We start from the raw sequence: 19,718 nt of genomic DNA, 5'->3' as shown, positions 1-19,718 counted from the left end.
AAAAAGCAAAAACGACAAAACCCAAGGTTGCGAAGGGGTTAATCAGAAAGAACGTCAGCTGTAAGCTACTATATATAACTGTGCTGTAATCTCTTATATATTCTGCAGCACTGGTATCTATCAACATTTGTCACCATATGGCGGTAGTACCAGTGCTGGCCTTTGTATAGAGATTATTTTCAGTAACAGCACGGTCATCTGCTGAAGGTCTTCTACATCCACTATCTGGGTGCCCCACCATAGCTGTAATCAGGGTTACCTGGTTAGGGGCCCACTCAGAAGTTTCGCCCCCCCTGAACCATAACCCTAGCTACGCCTCTGGATAGATAGATAGATGTCAGTGAGATAAAAAATTAATGCTGTGCTTGTGTAGTTTACTGTACATGTATTTAGCTAATACATTAATAAATTAAAAAAATGGCGTGGGGTCCCCCCTATTTTTCATAACCAGCCAAGGGAAAACAGAGAGCTGTGAGCTGGTCTTACTATGCTGGGAAAAGCCCAATAACCATGGAGCTTCTCAGCCTATTAATATCAGCCCCAACTTTACTGACGTCACCGCTCATCACAGCAGCCTGATTCTCATGGAGCGCAGCGTGAAAACACATTCTGAGGGTGTGGGCTGTGAATTTACTGTACTTGACTGATGGAATATCGGGTTTCCTTTGACATGTGTGCTTAAAAATCGGACACCACATGCATGATCCGTGTGTCGTGCAATTTTTTTCTCGCACCCATTGACTTATATTGTCAAGGAAAATCCAATTCTCGCAGACAATCTCAGCATGCTGCAATTTTTTTTTCAGTCCGATCCGAGCTGATAAACAACTTGCAGTGAGCACTGACTCATTTAATAACATTGGTCAGAGTGCAATGCAATGTTTTCTCGTATTGCACTGCTTAGTATTATACGCCAGTGTGAGCGAGCCCATAGCAAGAGTCCAGCAATCCAGAAATAATCCCAAAAGACTTAAAAAGGCGTTCTCAAGTTCAGGTGGATAGGGAATAACTTTCCGATCTCTGGGGTCTGACAATCATTGCCCCACCAATGCTGAGGACCGGGATTCTGAAGAGCCCTGCTGAATGAAGCAGAGATAGTTCATGTGCACTGACTTTCCATTCATTCTATTAGGAGCACTGAAGATCACTGGAGAGCTGCGTTCTGCAATCTCAGGTGATCCAATTAAGAATAAATTTAGTGGTAGAGCACATGATCAATCTCCGCCACAATCAGCTGGGGCTCTTCAGTGTCCTGGTTCTCAGGATCAGTGGGAACTCACAGCGATCAAAAAGTTATACCCTATACAGTGGATAGGAGATAACTTTTTAACTTGAGGACACCTCTTTAATGTTTACTCCATCAAGACTAAAATAAGGTATAAAAAATACAGGCGCACACGAACAAGCTTAAATGTTTTGACAGATTATGACTTTTTCATGGCCAACAGTAAGTTTCTGTCCCTCTATGTAGATTACTTATGGTGAGCTAATAGTCAATAAGTTTCTTTAATCGTCTTGTTTTTTTTTGTTGTTAGTATGGTTTTTGTTTTATTTTGTTCAGATTTCATCATGTTGTAGGTTTGAGAAGTCTCGCCTTATGTGTATATGTATAGGGAGAGACTTGTCAGTGTAGATGGGAGTGAGAAGCCAACAGGGACATACCATACTTCTGTGAGAAGTCATCCACCCCTACATTAACCCTGACCACAGTCCTCCAACCCAACATCAGCCAAGTCATCCATCCAGTTACATCAACCCTAGCCTCTATTCTTAAGTATGTTTTCTCCTAAATGCAGTATAATCTTAGAGTAAAAGAGAAGTGTCTGCAATAACTGTGCCGGTCTGTGATTTGTGCTGACGTGGTTTGGCCAGCATAAACAGCATAAGGATATCAGACAGCAAGATCATTGTAAGGCTTAATTCACTCCTTAGTGTTTTTTGGTTAATGTTTCATTTGTATTTGTAAACCAAAAGCAGAAGTGGAAACAGGAAAAAAACAGAATAGAAAGATTGACACATCTTATGTGTTTTTTACCTTTCAAATCCTAATTAAAAAAAACTGATGTGTTAGCTCTTTGTCCTCTTCTACAAAGTTCTTAGTGCAACCACGGTAATAGCCAAAAAGAAACTAAGTATAAAAACAAATATATACCAGTGTATGGGATGCAACCATTTATCATTGGCATGTTGTGTGAGGCTGGTTTCATACTTCCGAATTTCAAAGTCAATAGCATGTCCTCCTGACGGATCACGGATCTCCTGATCATAAGTCAACAGCCTCATGTATGGATAGGAGGCTGCGTAATTTGGGTTCGAAGACCTGCGGCATGACCAGATCTCACTACATACAGTTGAAACCAGAAGTTTACATACACTATATAAAATGATACATCTGCATGTTTTTCCCAATATCTGACATGAAATCAGAATAAATCTTTCCCGTTTTAGGTCAATTAGGATTACCATAATTTTTAATATTTGCCAAATGGCAGTGTGGCGCCCCTGAGTGTTCGGTCGCCACAGAGGTATTGCATCTCACCCAGAGGTGTGGTATCTCACTCTCAGGTAAGGAAGGAGTACAGCTCAGGACCCTAACACCTGCATTCACTACACCACATTTCCGGGGGACAGGGCGAGATTGCTCCTACGGGAGAGCACAGTCCCTGGTCCCTGGCTGGAGTGAGGGGGAACTATGTAGTGGATGGGGTGGGGGACGTAGATCCTGGGAGCACTGGAGTAGGAGGTATAAAAGTAAGGAAGCATCTTGGTTCAAGAGTCCGGGGAGAGTTCCATTCAGACAGACTGAGGAAAAGTCAGGGAGCAGAGGCTCTGCACGAGCTCTGCTCCGGAGGCGGGCCTAGCACTGAGGCCCAAGTCTGAGGGAAGAGAGGGAGCAGGATGGCTCCAGGAATGAGGAGTGAAGGGACCCTAGGAGTACGGGCCGTGCAGAAGGCCACCCGTACGCCCGTTGCTACCAGGAGATAGAGGGGTCAGGCCAGAACAGGGAACCGGGTCCCTCAACTAGTAGAGAAACCGCAAATGCTTAACTAGGAACCGGAGGCTGCAGTGTTTCAAGTGCTGTAGCCACAAGTCCACACCAGTCGCACTAAGAAGGTAGCCACATAGGACCCAGGGGACGGAACATACGTCGCCTGCCAAGGCCCGAGGGTACCGGATAGAAGTGGCGCTGGGTGTGAGGTGCAGGAAGAGGCCAGAGGAAAGGACACAGAAGGGGGTCCTGCTAAGTACTCTGGAGCTATCTGGGGGTGGACTGAGCCCCTCACTGAGTACGCACAGCACGACGGGGTAGATTGCTTGGTACCTGTAATCTGAAGTACAACAACAGTGAGTAAAGACCCTGGGACTGCACTATCTTGTCTCTGTGTTCCTTGCGGCACCAGCACTCACAGCACTAGAACGCCCTGCACAATCACCAACATCATCCAGTCACGCTGCACTGAAGCTACACTCCTCCAGTGGGGAGTCACACCACCTTGCTGCACATACCACCAGCATCAGCGGACTGCTCCGCAGCAGCGGTTACCAATAACCGCATTCCACAGGTGGCATAGTCGGACATTAACATTTGTACACATAGACTACCCCCTTGGTTTGACAACCCTTGGTCATGGACCGAAACACCGCCACGGTGACTACAACCCCCAGCATCTACAGGCCCGGCTCCGGGTACCCCACGGCCCAGGGGGCGCATCAGCAGAATGAGAGAGAGAATGTTTTAAGCCATTTTTATTACTTACTGCAAAGTCAAAAGTTTACATACATTTCATTAGTACCTGGTACCATTGCCCTTAAACTGAATGACTTGGGTGAAATGTTTGGGATATCCCCCCACAAGCTTCTCACAATAGTTGGTCATAATATGGGCCCATTTCTCCTGACAAAACTGGTGTAACTGATCCAGGTTTGTAGGTCGCCTTGCTCGCACCTGCCTTTTCAGCTTTGCCCATAAATTTTCAATAGGATTGAGATCAGGGCTTTGTGATGGCCACTCCAAAACATGGACATTGTTATCCTTAAGCCATTTTGCTACTATTTTGGCAGTATGCTTTGAGTCATTGTCCATTTGGAAGACCCATTTCTGCCCAAGCTTTAACTTCCTGGCTGATGTCTTGAGATGTTGATTCAGCATTGCCTCATAATCCTCTTTTTTCATGATGTCATCTATTTTGTGACGTGCACCAGTCCTTCCTGCAGCAAAACAACCCCACAACATGATGCTGCCACCGCCGTGTTTCACAGTTGGGATGCTGTTCTTAGGCTTCCAAGCTTCTTCCTTTTTCCTCCAAACGTAATGATGGTCATTATTCCCCAAAAAAATCAATATTAGTTTCATCAGACCACAGGATATGTCTCCAAAAATTAAGATATTTGTTCCTGTGTGCATTTGCAAACATTAATCTGGCTTTTTTATGTTTCTTTTGGAGTAATGACTTCTTCCTGACAGAGTGGCCTTTCAGCTCATGTTGATACAGCACTCATTTCACTGTGGATATTGACACAATCTTACCAGCTTCTGCCATCATCTTCACAAGGTCTTTTGCTTTTGTCCTTGGGTTGATATACACATGTCGGACCAAAGCTCATTCATCTCTGGGACACAGAACCCGCCTCTTTCCTGAGTGGTATGACGGCTGGACATTCCCATCTTATTTGTACTTGAGTATAATTGTTTGTACAAATGAACGAGGCACCTTCGGGTATCTTGAAATTGTACCCAAGGATGAGTCAGACTTGTGCAAGTGCACAATTCTCTTCCTGATATCTTGGCTGATTTCTTTAGAGTTTCCCATGATGCTACATAAAGAAGCAGTGTGTTTCAGGTGTGCATTAAAATACATCCACAGGTGTGTCTCTATTTAACTCAGGAGCTTCCAATCACATGACATCATCATATGAGCAGTCCAGAATTGTTTAAAGGCATAGTAATCATACTGTATGTAAACTTTTGACTTTGCAGTAAGTAACAAAAATGCCTGAAAACATTCTCTCTCTCATTATTCTGGCATTTGGCAAATATTAAAAATTTTGGTAATCCTAAGTGACCTAAAACGGGAAAGTTTTATTCTGATTTCATGTCAGATATTGAGAAAAACATGCAGATGTGTATTTTTATACAGCGTATGTAAACTTCTGGTTTCAACTGTACATACAAATGGCAGGTGCAGACAACAGTATGTTCTCCATTCAAAAAAAACGGTCCAATTATACTAATCACACTCTGATCAGACTCTGATCAGAGTTTTATAAGAGTGGGATACATTTTTCTCAGATTTCTAGAGATTAATAAAAAGAAAAAAAAGTTTCTCTGTTTTCTCCATTCAGTCTGTTCGTGAAAATCGGACCGCTCTTGGATGTTTTCCACGGACCCAGAGACATGAACAGATGAGTGCTATCCGATTATCAGAGGAAAATTGTGCATGCTGCACGAGAAGAATCAATCACACTCACAAGAAGATCTTGAAATTTTAATGATGTTTTTTATTGATACAAAATAATTCACCATGGTGCATGGTAGAGGGACAGAAAGTGACAGGCAGTGCTGACAATTGACCCGTCCTGAGTCTTTTTCAAATTGTCGCTATGAGAAAAGTGGAAATATAATACAGTAAGTCTGCTGTACAGTATATACAATGGATAAGATCACATAGTACAAAATAACAAAATCCAGATTAAAGACAAACAATACAAAAAAAGTGAAATCACATAGGGAGAGGCACATGCAGATACATCCGAAGTCAACCAAAAATTGCCTACGTCGCTCCCAATTCCATTGCATTTCTTGGATAGTCAACAAGAACATACTGCTACTGACACTTTTTGATGAGATGTCCCAAAAATTTGCAGAAAGAAACTATCCCTCACAACTACTAGAACAAGAGAAATGCGGAATTCTCAACCCCAATCAGCCGCCTTCTACCACATCTAAATCACAACGTATTCCCTTTATACACAAGCATTATACTGTGATGCCCAAGGTGTATAACACCATCAGGGAACATTGCCCCTCTTGGCAAAAGCATATCCCAACATTCAGGCCTTTAAAGACTAGCTTTAATATGTCCTAAAAGACTACGCAATATCAGGGATCATCTCATTAAGGCTGACTTCAGGAGCTTTTCTAGACAACCTGTACAGAGATTTCTTGGAATGAGGAAAACAGGCACATTCCCCTGCTTGGGTTGCACAGCTTTCTCTAATGTGATCAAATTTAATGACATCGAGCACCCACACACAGGAAAACATTATCTCGTCAAAGGTTTCTATGACGCGCCCCCAGGGCCGTGGGGTACTCGGCAGCCGGGCCTCTGGTTGCCGGGGGTTATCACGGTGGCTGGCCCGGTCCGTAGCCCAGGGCGGTCACTCAAAAGGGGAATATTAGGCATAGGGGATTTAAGTGTTCGTGACGCCACCCGTGGATTGCGGCTAGAGGGAGCCGCCGCTGCGGAGCAGTCCTCTGGAGCTGGTGTTACGGCAACAGGGATGGTGTGGCTCTCCACGGGTAGAGCTAGCTCCAGGGCAGTGTAGGGAAATGGTGGTTGCGCTGGGCGTTGTCAGGCAAGGATGGAATGATGGCGCAGACGAAATAATTGGACAGAGGCGGTGCAGTGCAGTCATCCGTGTCTTTACTCACAGTTCTTTAGTTCCACAGGGTGCACCGTCAGCTTACAGCCTCCCACGTCGCGCTGCGTTCACCAGGCAAGGGTTCAGCTCTTCCTCAGGGGATTTAGGAATGCCTGACAGAACCCCACTTTCTCATGTTCCTCTCTAGACTGACTTCACACTGGGTGTTTCTACCTCCTGCCCTGCGCTGCCCACTCTCAATCCCGCTTGGGTGCTCTGAAGTCCTTCCTGTACGTTGGATCCCGGACCTGCTTGACCCTCCTGGGGATTAGAATGCGGCTTACGATCCCCCTGTCTTCTGACAGGTGCGGGGCGTACGGGTGCCTTCCTGCAATCGCCGTACCCCCTACGATCCCTTCTTAGAATGGAGCCTACTCCCTGCTCCCCTCCTGGGCCTTTGACACTGGGCCCTACTTGTGGAGCAGAGTTCCTACTGAGACTCTGCTCCCGGACTGTTCTTCTGAACTGTCTCGAGCTGTTCTTCTGAACTGCTCTCCTCTGACTGAACTACTACCCTATCTCTGCCACCTTAAGATGGCTTCCCTATTTTATACTCCTATCAAAGTGCTCCCTTAAACTACTTCCTCCACCCACACCCACTACTGGTTCCCCTTACCTTTGGGTTCACCCCACTCCAGCCAGGGTCAGGGCTCATCAGAAACATACATTGCGTCTTGCCCTTGCAGCTGGCCTGGAGCAGTGTAGTGTTGGATGCAGGTGTTTGGGGTTCCGGGCAGCACTCCCTCCTTACCTGAGAGAAGAGAGACACCACACCTCTGGGTGAGGAGCAGTACCTTTGTGGCGACTGAACCCTCAGGGGCGCCACACTCCCCCATGGTAAAACACAGCACATCTGCGGGCTGGAACAGAGTAAAACAGGGTATACATGACATGCAAATTTTAGAATGCATACGCATTTATGATTATAAAACATTTCTTCCCTTTATGGGAGGCACATCACTTTAACGTTGCAAGCTATATTTATCAACACTTTATAAAACATTTTTCATACATTTCTTATAACAGGTTACAGTTCATGCTGTAACCGAGTGTCCACTTTACTTTCAAACAGGTGCAACAGATAGCAGTATGAGGGACCGATCCGCAAACCCTCAACGTAGGCCCTGGGTGTGGCTGCAGGGCATAGATGATCCTGGTGCAGGATCATGTATTCCCGCACGCCAAACGGGTTTTTGTTCTGTGATCACGGTTATTAATATAAAACTAATAGGGTGCACCTTAAGAGGTGCTGAACTATTTACAATGCAAGTTCTTGGCCGTTCACTGTCCCCAGCCTGGAGTCTCTATACCCTGGCAGGTACCTAAATAAACACACGCTATAAGGCAAAACATTATTTTCAAATGTTCAACTACTGCACCCTTACGGGTGGACTATGTACACAATCAGTCCCACTTGCTGGACTAATAGTGGGGACCCCGCCTGGGTTATTTCTGATTCTTCCCTGGCCCAGCCGGGTCATAAGGTATGTCCTGCGGGGGCGTGTTCTCGATGACGTGGTAGACGTGCAGGGTGTACCACCCATGTTCCCCATGGTGGCGTGTGTACGTGACGCGGTCCCCCGGATACAGGTTAGGTCGGGGTGGCCTTCCTCCAGCTCTGGCTCCACATCCCGCTGGTTCACGAATATGTCCATTTAAAAGTCGGGACTGTGGATAAAGCCCCACCCAGCCTGCAGGTTAAACTTGACCACGAGGCCTTTCTCGTGGGGGCTGGGGTGGGCCGACTCCGCCGGACGGACCTGTGCCTTTGCGGCCTTGTTCCGGGCCTCCAGACGTTCACAGCGTGCCTGCCGCGCGCGCCGCTCCTTCTCTAGCTGCCGGAGCTCCCGTCGGCAGAACTCTTTCCTTTGCAGGGCTTCGGCCTGGGTCTCCCGCGGGAACCCCATCAGGTCCACCCCCGGTTGTCCCAGCAAAACTCTACTCCGCTGGTATAGGCAACCGGGGGCGCTGGTGTCAGGAGTAGCAGGTACGGCTGCTGGTCCTCCATCCGGGCGGACCAGTCGAAGGCCGGCGCGCCGCACACCCACTCGGGTGCTGGAGCTGGAGGCGCCGAGAGGGCAGCCAGTAGCAGGCCTGTGGCTTCAGCGCCCGGGAGTGGAGGCTCCGGGAGGGCACTAGATGGCAGATCCTCGGGGTCAGCACCCGGGGGTAGAGGCTCTGGGCTGAGTAGCTGCTCCAGAGAGGGCATGGCGGCATACGGGGAGTGCTGGGAAAAGAGGCCCAGGAGCAGGTCGGTGCTGGAGCGCCCGGGATAGGGGATTTTTCCTACCTACTCCTGTACTCCATACGGCCTCCTGGTTCTCCGCGAGCTCCGCCAGGGCTGGGGTGCCGCTGCTGGCACCCGGTGTCGCTTTCCGCCGTGCTGACAATTTTTCCAGCAGCTTGCTCCTCCACTTTGCGACCGCTGCTTGCTGGGCTTGCTCCACTTGTTGGCCCAGCTCTATGACCTCGCTCTGGAGGAACTCCACGTCCTCCGGGGACAATTTCTCAACTTCTCCCTCCAGGGTGAGGGGGGTCACTTGACGCTGCGGCAGACCAGAGGCGGAGGCTGGACCTTTGCTTCCTTCCATTTTGGCTGCCGGGTGCGGTCTGTCTACATAGACTGGTTAAGACCACACCCTGTCTCCATTCCTTTTCTCCTCCTCCTCTCTTCTTTCGGGGGCGGTCCCATTGCAATCTGCTGTCGGTAACTTCCTGTGACGGCCTCCCTGCCTTGACGGACACATCTATGCGGACAGTCACTGTTGCAAGGGGCAGGGTCGGCCTTTGGCGCCATTCCGGGACCCGGCCCACAATGGGAGGTTCCATTTTGTTGTCCTTTAGCATGCACATAATGGCGCCCGTTCTTCTGGGGCGGGCGCCACATTCAATAACATAACACAGTTCTCTAGGCACACTTCACCCGCCGGTACGGGCTGGTCTTGCATCCTGTTCGTGACGCCAGAAGATGACACGCCCCCAGGGCCGTGGGGTACTCGGCAGCCGTGCCTCTGGTTGCTGGGGGTTATCACGGTGGCTGGCCCGGTCCGTAGCCCAGGGCGGTCACTCAAAAGGGGAATATTAGGTATAGGGGATTTAAGTGTTCGTGACGCCACCCGTGGATTGCGGCTAGAGGGAGCCGCCGCTGCGGAGCAGTCCTCTGGAGCTGTTGTTATGGCAGCAGGGATGGTGTGGCTCCCCACAGGTAGAGCTAGCTCCAGGGCAGTGTAGGGAAATTGTGGTTGCGCTGGACGTTGTCGTGCAGGGAGGGAATGATGCCGCAGACGAAATAATTGGACAGAGGCGGTGCAGTGCAGTCATCCGTGTCTTTACTCACAGTTCTTTAGTTCCACAGGGTGCACCGTCAGCTTACAGCCTCCCACGTCGCGCTGCGTTCACCAGGCAGGGGTTCAGCTCTTCCTCAGGGTATTTAGGAATGCCTGACAGAACCTCACTTTCTCGTGTTCCTCTCTAGACTGACTTCACACTGGGTCTTTCTCCTTCCTGCTCTGCGCTGCCCACTCTCAATCCCGCTTGGGTGCTCTGAAGTCCTTCCTGTACGTCAGATCCCGGACCTGCTTGATCCTCCTTGGGATTAGAAATGCGACTTACGATCCCCCTGTCTTCTGACAGGTGCGGGGAGTACGGGTGCCTTCCTGCACTCGCTGTGCCCCCTACGATCCCTTCTTAGAACAGAGCCTACTCCCTGCTCCCCTCCTGGGCCTCTGACACTGGGCCCTACTTGTGGAGCAGAGCTCCTACTGAGACTCTGCTCCCGGACTGTTCTTCTGAACTGTCTCGAGCTGTTCTTCTGAACTGCTCTCCTCTGACTGAACTACTACCTTATCTCTGCCACCCTAAGATGGCTTCCCTATTTTATACTCCTACCAAAGTGCTCCCTTAAACTACTTTCTCCACCCACACCCACTACTGGTTCCCCCTACCTTTGGGTTCCCCCCACTCCAGCCAGGGTCAGGGCTCAGCAGAAACATACATTGCGTCTTGCTCTTCCAGCTGGCCTGGAGCAGTGTAGTGTTGGATGCAGGTGTTTGTGGTTCCGGGCAGCACTCCCTCCTTACCTGAGAGAAGGGAGACACCACACCTCTGGGTGATGTGCAGTACCTCTGTGGCGACTGAACCCTCAGGGGCGCCACATCTACACTTGTGACACAAACTTTGCAGTCTATGTCATCATATACCCCTGAGGTCTCCTCTGCTTGGGGGAAACCACCCAACACATTAGAGATAGGATTGCTAGTCATGAATCGACCATCATGGGGAAATAGGATCTGGTTACCCCTTCCTCATCATTTTTCTGTCTTCAAACACACACTGCTTTGTCTTTGTTCTTACCCTTTCAGACCCATTCATTCATCAACACTTCTGTAATAAGTGCACCAGCCCCCTCCTCCCTTCCATCCCCACCTCCCATTCCTATCTTTTCTTTATCTTCTATTCTCTCTATTTCCTATGATATTTAATTATTTTACTCACTTATAGAGTGCCATTATTTCCACAGCGTTTTACAGACATCTTCGCTGTCCCCATTGGGGCTCAAAATCTAAACTGCACTGTTCACCCATATTGAAAATTTGAAAATGACCCAGGATGGGTAGAAACGTTAGCGCTGCCTGTCGCTTTCTGTCCTCCTACCCAGCACCACGGAGAATTATTTTGTATATAAAAAAAACATCTTTAAAATTTCAAGATCTTCATGTGAGTACAGTTGATTCTTCACAGTTTATTGCTTGGGCAACCTGCACCCCCTCAATACGATGAATGCACACCAAATCTCTCTACAAGGAAAAAATAGGACATGTGCACTGCCTCATTGAATAACATTGGTCTGAGTGAAATCCGATGTTTTTTACTGTTCGCACTAGGACTGAAACTACGGTTGTCTGCATGAGCGAATAGGGCGAGACTTGTTAAACCTACAGCATGTAATTAAAAAAAAAAAAAACTAATATATAAAAAACAAGGCAACTTCAGTTTGTGCTTGGACTGTGACTGTCAGATATGTGAAGCCATCCTGTTATGATCACCTCTCTTGTCACCCATACCACATGTAGCTATAGTTAACAGCAAAACCATATATTTCTTATAAACTGGTTCTTGAAGCGGTTCCTGTGAAATGTCAGTGTGAAATTGTGCCTGAAATTGGTCATAATGGAATTGTCATTGAAACCACAAGACAGTGAAAACAAAATAATCTTTCTAGGTGGTAATTGTGTAATGACCATCGTGGCATCGAGACACAGTGACTAAAATGTAACATGATAATCATCTTCATTGTCTAATTAGCATTTGTTAATATTTAAAAATTAGCTAATTGTTTGATTAGCGTGTACATTGAGAAAACTGCCAACTAGAGATGATCGAATCAATGTGCTGCGTTGACTTTGAGTCCTGGCAAATTCGAACAATTTGAAATTCGATTAAAACGACTCACCAAAAAATGCCCACTTCCATTTTGCGCATTGCAAAAGATGGCAGCAGTGACACAAGAACTCAGACATGATGACACAAGCCTCCCCATAATGCCTCGCAGCTATCGCAATCACATTGTATAGCACAGCAAATCAGGAGGGACTATCATAGCCTGTATGAAAGCCAAAGCAGGAAATGCAGCAGAATAGTGACATGACGTGAGAGCATAAAGCTTACTAATAGAGATAAGAAGAGAAAGATTTAAAGCATTGGACAAAATACTCTAGACAGAAATGTGTTGCACAACTGCAGCACTGACGTAGATGAGTTTAGGTGACTGCGAATAATACAAAGATTTAATTGATAAAGAGAGAGATGGAGGTGCCAGCAGCAGTGCTAGTCAGAGTGATTGATCAGTGATATGGTGGAACTGGCATCTGCCGCATTTGAATTACAATTAGACAATTTTTATTTTTTCATTTTTAATGGACTAGAAAGTAACAGCAAGCCAGCACAATATTTTTTACAGAAAAAAAAATCTGAAACCAGTGTCAGTCAGAAAAGGTGTACTTGTTTGCCACAAGCGACTGTACTGAGTATTTTTCATTTTTTCTGGAATCCTTTTTGTGAAAGGGGAATAATTGTTTTTCAAAAATACAAAAGGAAAATTCCAGACATTTATCTGTGACTGTCTACCTAACTAACTCACAAACTGTGCATGTTTTTACACATACATACACACTACAGATACATACACATTCAGAGGCATGGTTGTATACACATATATGTGGCGCCCCTGAGGGTTCCGTCGCCACAGAGGTACTGCATCTCACCCAGAGGTGTGGCATCTCACTCTCAGGTAAGGAAGGAGTACAGCCCGGGACCCTAACACCTGCATCCAACACATTCCACTTCAGTGGGGGCAGGGTGAGATTGCTCCTAAGGGACAGCACAGTCCCTGGTCCCTAAGCTGAAGGGTGGAACTATTTAGAGGGTGTGAGTGGAGGAAGTAGCTTAAGGGAGCACTTGTGAAGGAAGGTATAAATAGAGAAGCCATCTTGTTAGAGAGATCAGTCAGACAGATCAGTCTACAGTGAGAGGAGTTGGGAGCAGGAGCTCGGTAGGAGCTCAGCTCAGGAGGAGGGCCTGAGGAGAGGCCCAAGAGTGAAGGAGAAGGAGAGGAGCAGGAAGGGCTCCAGGAACGAGGAAGGGACCCCAGGGGTACGGGCAGTGCTGGAGGCCACCCGTACGCCCAAATATACTAGGAGATGGAGGGGTCAGGCCACACAAAGGGGACTGGTCCCTCAACAAGTGGAGGACTTTATGTCTCAACTAGAAACCGGAGGCTGCAGTATTTCAAGTCCTGCAGCCAACAGTCCATATCAGTCTCACCAAGAAGGTAGCCATAGAGGACCCAGGGGACGGAACAGACGTCGCCCGACAAGGCCCGCGGGTACCAGATTGGGACACTAGGTATGAGGTGCAGGGAGACAGCCAGAGAGTGAGAACACACAGAAGGGGTCCCGCTAAGTACTCCGGAGATATCTGAGGGTTGACTGAACCCCTCCCTGAGTAAGCGCAGCACGACGAGGGAAGTTACACTGGTACCTGTAACTTGGACTGCAACAACCGTGAGTAAAGACCCTGAGGACTGCACCCCACTGTCTTTGTGATTATTATCTGCACCATCACCCCTGCACTACAACGCCCAGCATCACCTATAATATCTACAACATCTCTACACTGCCCTGGCGTTAAGCTCTGCCTGTGGAGAGCTGAACCAACCCTGCTGCACCAACAACAGCTCCAGAGGTTCTGCACAGCAGCGGTGGCTCCATATAGCCACATACCACAGGTGGCGTCATGAACTATATATATATACAGTTTATATATATAAAAGCTATAAATCCCCTGTAAATATCCCTTTTTGATTGACCGCCCTGGGTCACGGACTGGGTCACCGCCACTGTGGCATCTCCCCTAGCCACGACCGGCCCGGCACCAAGTACCCCACGGCCCAGGGGGCGCATCATATACTGTACATGCAAACACTGGTGCACACAGTTACACTGGCTTACATACACATGCTATATGCATACACATATTTATATCATATTGGGGCAGGTAAATTGATGAAGTTCCAGCAGTTTACTGTTGGTGGTGTAGCAAATGTCGTTGTAGCGCCCTGCTGCGCATTGGTGCCACAGAACCCAGAAGGGTGCATGGATGGACTTCTCCACAAGAGGCCCTCACACATTCACACACCTCCACCCTACCACCTCAGACCACCAGAGAGAGCCCGTTAGGGATATATATAGGGAGGGTGGAGTCAGGCAGCTGAGTTTTTAGTCAGTCTCTCAGTCAGAGAGAGAGCGTGCTGAGGCTCAGAAAGCAGTGAAGAGGCAGCACACTGGCTGCTGTGCTTAGACGAGCCAAGGCCTACAGCACGAGGTGAAGGGCCTGAGTGTGGCCGAAGGCGAGAGGAGAAGGAAGAAGTAGCGAGGGGGCAGATGAGCATACCAGGCTCACCCCTGATATATACCGGACACCAGGTCCGCGCCTACGGGGTCCTGTTATACCCAGTAGGGACCACCGGACACCTGGAGTACTACAGGTTCCAGGTTTACCAAACTCTGACTACAGTACCAGGGCTAGGAGTCACGGAGGCCTCAGCGACCAGGGAGAGTGATCTCCAAGAGAAGGCCCTACCACCAGGTCAGCAGGTACAAGAGAGAGACAGTAATCAAGCTAGGCCTAGCTCCAGGCAGGTCAGAAGCTTAGCAAGAGGAAGCAACGGATCAGGAGGCCCTACACCCGCTCACTGAGGAGAGTCCAAAAGTGCACCCTTCGCCCGGAGTACCCTGGACCGTGCCTGTATCACCACCAGTAAAGGTACTGAAGCTTACCCCCGTGTGAGTGTCCGTCTTTCCTCCGGGACCATCCTGCCGTCTCTCACCAGCATCCACCATCTACCCCTACACTGCCCTGGAGCTAGCTCTACCTGTGGAGAGCCACACCATCCCTGCTGCCGTAACACCAGCTCCAGAGGACTCCTTCGCAGCAGCGGCTCCCTTTAGCCGCATTCCACGGGTGGCGTCACAAACTCTATTACAAAATCCCCTATAAATATCCCCTTTTAATGACCGCCCTGGGTCACGGACCGGGCCAGCCACCGTGATATCACCCCCAGCATCTACCTGCTCGGAACCGGGTACCCCATGGCCTAGGGGGCGCGTTATCGTAATTGGAAGAGACATTCTGTCTACAGAAATACCATCAAAATATCCATAACCACCATCTCTCCCACCACATGCCATACTCATGCTCACTATGCTGCCACATATCATACCTCCCCTGCGCCCAACATCTTCCCCTTTCATGTTTACCAATCACTCCACAAAAAGACAAAAAAAAGTTCACACAGGGTTTTACATGAAATAAGTTATCCTTATACAATAAGATGATAATGTAGAGCTGTTGAGAATGAAATGATCACCTGGAGCAGGGAAGTGAGAGGCATAGCCTACACAGGTTAATCCTAAGCAGTACTTCTGCTATGAATGTGTTCTTCCCTCTGACTGGTGAAGAACAGCACACTGACACCGCTGCTCCACCCATCAGAGGAAGAGATCAATTTGAATATCAGCATTCATTGCATGCAGTGTGCTCAACTCCTACGTCCTGCACCCCTCTCTCCCTGCAACTTTTTGGAACGCAGCACACGGGTGCAATCTGAGCTGCATCAATGTGCTGTCTGGATTTCACTGACTGATTACTAGACAAAAGCTTAAAAACTATCATTAACTTTTTTTTTTCAAACAGGAAAAACAGATGACACACGAATGATAAATACTGACTCACAGCCCAAAAACCAACATGATTGCCACTTCAGATTTTGTTTGCTTTGTACAATAGTCCATTATTGCTTTAACTGGAATCAAAATGTTATTCATGGAAGTTCTACTGGAAAAAGCTAGGATTCTTTGTGCCGGCATGTAGATTGTGTTTTTGTAGTGACAACTTCAGTATTTCAGCAATTTGAGACAATATAAAGTAATTCTGGTAAAAGTGGATCCTTCACGACCGATGACAAGTCACTGGTGTGATATACGAGGGGAGGTATGTGTCACTCTGGATGCTAACCTGTGTGAACTGAAATCTACAAACTTTCTGCCAGCATGTTATATGCTGGGGGTTAACTCACTTAAAGGCTGTGGGTTTTTTGTGAATGGCAAAGAGGGTGGGAAGTCATTCACACTACCTCCCCTCAGGGTATGGCTGAGCAAGCTTAAATGCTCAGTCACTGTTTTTTTTCTGTTGTTGTGTTTGGATAGGCAAGGTCTCCAGACTGCAAAAGCCACAGCTCAGGAAGGAGCTAAAGGCTGGGACTACAACCTGTGTGGGCGAACCCCACACTCCTCCTATGGACTGTGCTATCGCTTATCTTTTGTTTTATCGTTTTGCCAGTAAGGCCGTATTTATTTCCTGCTGGAACTGCGGGGCTTTATGCCATACAATAAAGCCTGCAGAGAAAACCCGGTTCCTGAGTCTACTTCTGGAAGCGACCGAACGAGTCGTCTTACCACACCCCGCATTTGATGCGGTCTCACATGCATATTTCCCCACACTTGATTTAGTCAGCCATCAAGTGCCTCTAACAGCCAAGGGTGGATCCAAGATCCACCTGTGGCTGTTAACCAGTCAAATGCCGCTGTTAATCACTGACAGCAGCATTTAACACTCACAAAGAGGAAGCGCATCATTGCTCCCGCCCATTGGCACCCGGAACGTGCTCGTGCCGATGGGTTGTGATGACAGCCGGGTGGTTTGCTGAAGACCCCTGTGCCTGTCATCATGATCCTCCTTTGCCTGCGTTCATAGGATTTTGTGATTTTTACTGTATATAGCAAGTGCTGAAGCATTGCTATGTGCATCACAGGTGATTGCAGCTTCAAGTCTCCTAATGGGACTATTAAATACATTAAAAAGTACAAATAAAATAGTAATAAAAAAAAGTTCAAATCACCCCCTTTTGCCCCATTAAAAATAAAACAATAAATAATACACATATTTGGTATCACTGCGTTCAGAAATTTCTGATCTATCAAAATATAAAATAAATGAATCTGATCAGTAAACAGCATAACAAGAAAAAACAATCAAGACGCCAGAATTACGTTTCTTTGACCGCGGCAACATTGCAATAAAATGCAATAAGAGGCGATCAAAACATCGTATGTACCCCAAAATGATATCAGTAAAAACGTCAGCTCAGGGCTCAAAACATAAGCCCTCACCCGGCCCCAGATCCCAAAAATTATAATGTTACGGACATGAGATAAAAGGAAAATTTTTTTTGACAAATTTCGGAATTTTTTTTCACCATTTAAATAAAAAGAAACTACTACTGTATACATGTTTGATATATGCGTGCTCGTACTTACCTGGGGAATCATATTGCCAGGTCACTTTTACTATATATTGAACATGGTAAATAGAAAAAAAAAACAATTGTGGAATTGCACTTCTTTTGCAATTTCACCGCGCTTGGAATTTTTTTCCCGTTTTTCAGTACACTATGTGGCATAATAACAAAAAATCAAGACCTCATACGGCTATATGGGTGGAAATATAAAAACGTTATGGCCCTTGGAAGAAGGGGAGGAAAAAACGAAAATGAAAAATGGAAAATTGCCCAGGGGTGAAAGTCCTCATTCAGACTTCTAGTTTTTCTTGAAAGTGAAAAAAAACGGAAAGATTCAGTGTTTTGGATCTGATTTTCATCTCAGTTTGGTTCATGTCTCAGTATTTACCATCATAGTTTCATTAGTTTCTTATATGAAAAAAAGCAGATGGAGGTTTCTCAAGCTTCTTCAGTGACAAATGACAGACAGCACTAGGATGCAACAAGTTTTTCCGAGACCCAGAGGCGAGTTTGATCCATAATCTGGATCATAAAAAGTTATCACCTTGTTTTTCTATTCTTTTTTTTGTAGACACTTGGTCCGTCAGAACATTTATGGAGTATATGGTATTTGATCTTGAGAATCTTTAGTTAGAAAACATGTGTGAAACATGGATGTCTGAATGAGGACAAAGGCCAATTTCACGCATCCGATTTTACGGATAGAACACATAATCATTCTAGTCTAGGAAGTTGTCTAGATGTCCACTTTTTTCCAGACAGAGTATTCGCAAAAGAAATTTAAAAAACGGAGTTGTGTCTGATTTTGAGCCTAATCACTGATCAAAAACACTTATTGAAGAGATTAGTTAAAACTTGGGCAGCACACTGATGGTGTCGTAGTTGCATCCTAATGCTGATCCTTTTTCACTTGCTTTTTTTTTGCATGCTAGAAAAATTGCTGAAACACTGATGATAAAAATTGACACTGATTAAATACTGATGAAAATATGACCTAAAATGGAAACAATTGGTCCATTTTTCATGTATGCAAAACAAAACTAACCTGAAGTGTGAACTCTTATTTCAATATTAGAAATAAGTGATTAGAGCCAATTCAGACCCAAATAATTCATAACTGGGTATCTACTATTTATCCCCTCCTGACATGTGAAATATATGTACTCCTTAGATAATGCATTTTCTATTGACTGTGGTATCAAAGGGATTAACCTTGGCGATTGATGATCTGACCAGTCCCCACAGTTGTGACAGTAGTCTGGCTATGTCTCTAACTCTGGCTTCACATGAAACAGAATGATTAACACAGTGTTTAACCTTTCCCCACATGTGAGGTGTATATATATCTCATTTCAGGTGTTGCAAATTTTGAGGGTGACGAAGTGACCCATCGCCACCCCACTTTTGCCAATGTTGGGGTACTGATGTACTGCTTTTTTTAAGTTATATGATTTTTTTTTTTAGTTGTATTTCTTTAAAAAATTATCACTTTTCCTAACTAGTTATCAAAAACTACAAAATTATCCACAAAAAGTGTCTAAAAACTAGACTTAATAGCCAAGGTCTTAATTTTTTGGTTCAAGATGTAACAAAAGTCTACTGAATTTTGCTCACGAAATTTCACCCAGTGAGTGTTATCATTGGTATCTAGAAAAATATTCGATATAGTGCAATCAACCACATCAAAACCAAAAAAGGATAAACCCTAAAGGTTACGTTTTTATACATTTTAAATTGACTTGATTTCTAAAAATTTTGTATATCAACCAGGTAAATTAAAAGCAAATCAACACCTGGATTTACATCTTAGTTGATGCATTTCACTGTTTGACACATTGCAAAAATTCTAGTACTTACATGTTGTTGCGAAAATGTAGAAGATCGCCGAATTCATCATCCAGTTTCTTGAATGACTCTTAATCAGTTTGATATTAGAACGAGTCCGTAGCTGAATTTATTTTAGAGGAACTAACACACTAAAAAGGAAACTGAATTTGTACTGAACTATCGATGAAGCAATCAAAGAACTGATGCACTAAAGTGAGTGATGGTGTAATGGTATTTGCCACTAGCATTGTATGATTTAAAGACAACCTGACAGCTTTTCTATGCTGCCAATCCACGGGCAGCGTGTATCAGGCACTGGATATTAGTATGTATCTCAGCCAGCTATGTTTGACTCTGACACATTGCAGCATACGTGCACTTAGGCAGTGACCTG

General features: G+C 46.2%; 1 protein-coding gene across 1 annotated transcript in view; it reads right to left on the bottom strand.

Moving 5' to 3' along the window:
- The window catches only part of LOC141173170 (immunoglobulin superfamily member 1-like), a 107,659-nt gene extending 88,208 nt beyond the window's left edge, over positions 1-19,451 (bottom strand). The window contains exon 1 of the mRNA XM_073657803.1: positions 19,355-19,451. Within this exon, the coding sequence (XP_073513904.1) occupies positions 19,355-19,394 (40 nt within the window). The 5' untranslated portion in view covers positions 19,395-19,451. The remainder of the gene's footprint in view (positions 1-19,354) is intronic.
- Positions 19,452-19,718: the final 267 nt, after the last annotated feature.

Source organism: Phyllobates terribilis, unplaced genomic scaffold (genome assembly GCF_046119375.1).
Source record: "Phyllobates terribilis strain yellow unplaced genomic scaffold, ASM4611937v1 Scaffold_12__6_contigs__length_324123572, whole genome shotgun sequence".
NCBI classification, from domain to species: Eukaryota; Metazoa; Chordata; class Amphibia; order Anura; family Dendrobatidae; genus Phyllobates; species Phyllobates terribilis.
This window is presented reverse-complemented; position numbering and strand designations above follow the sequence as displayed.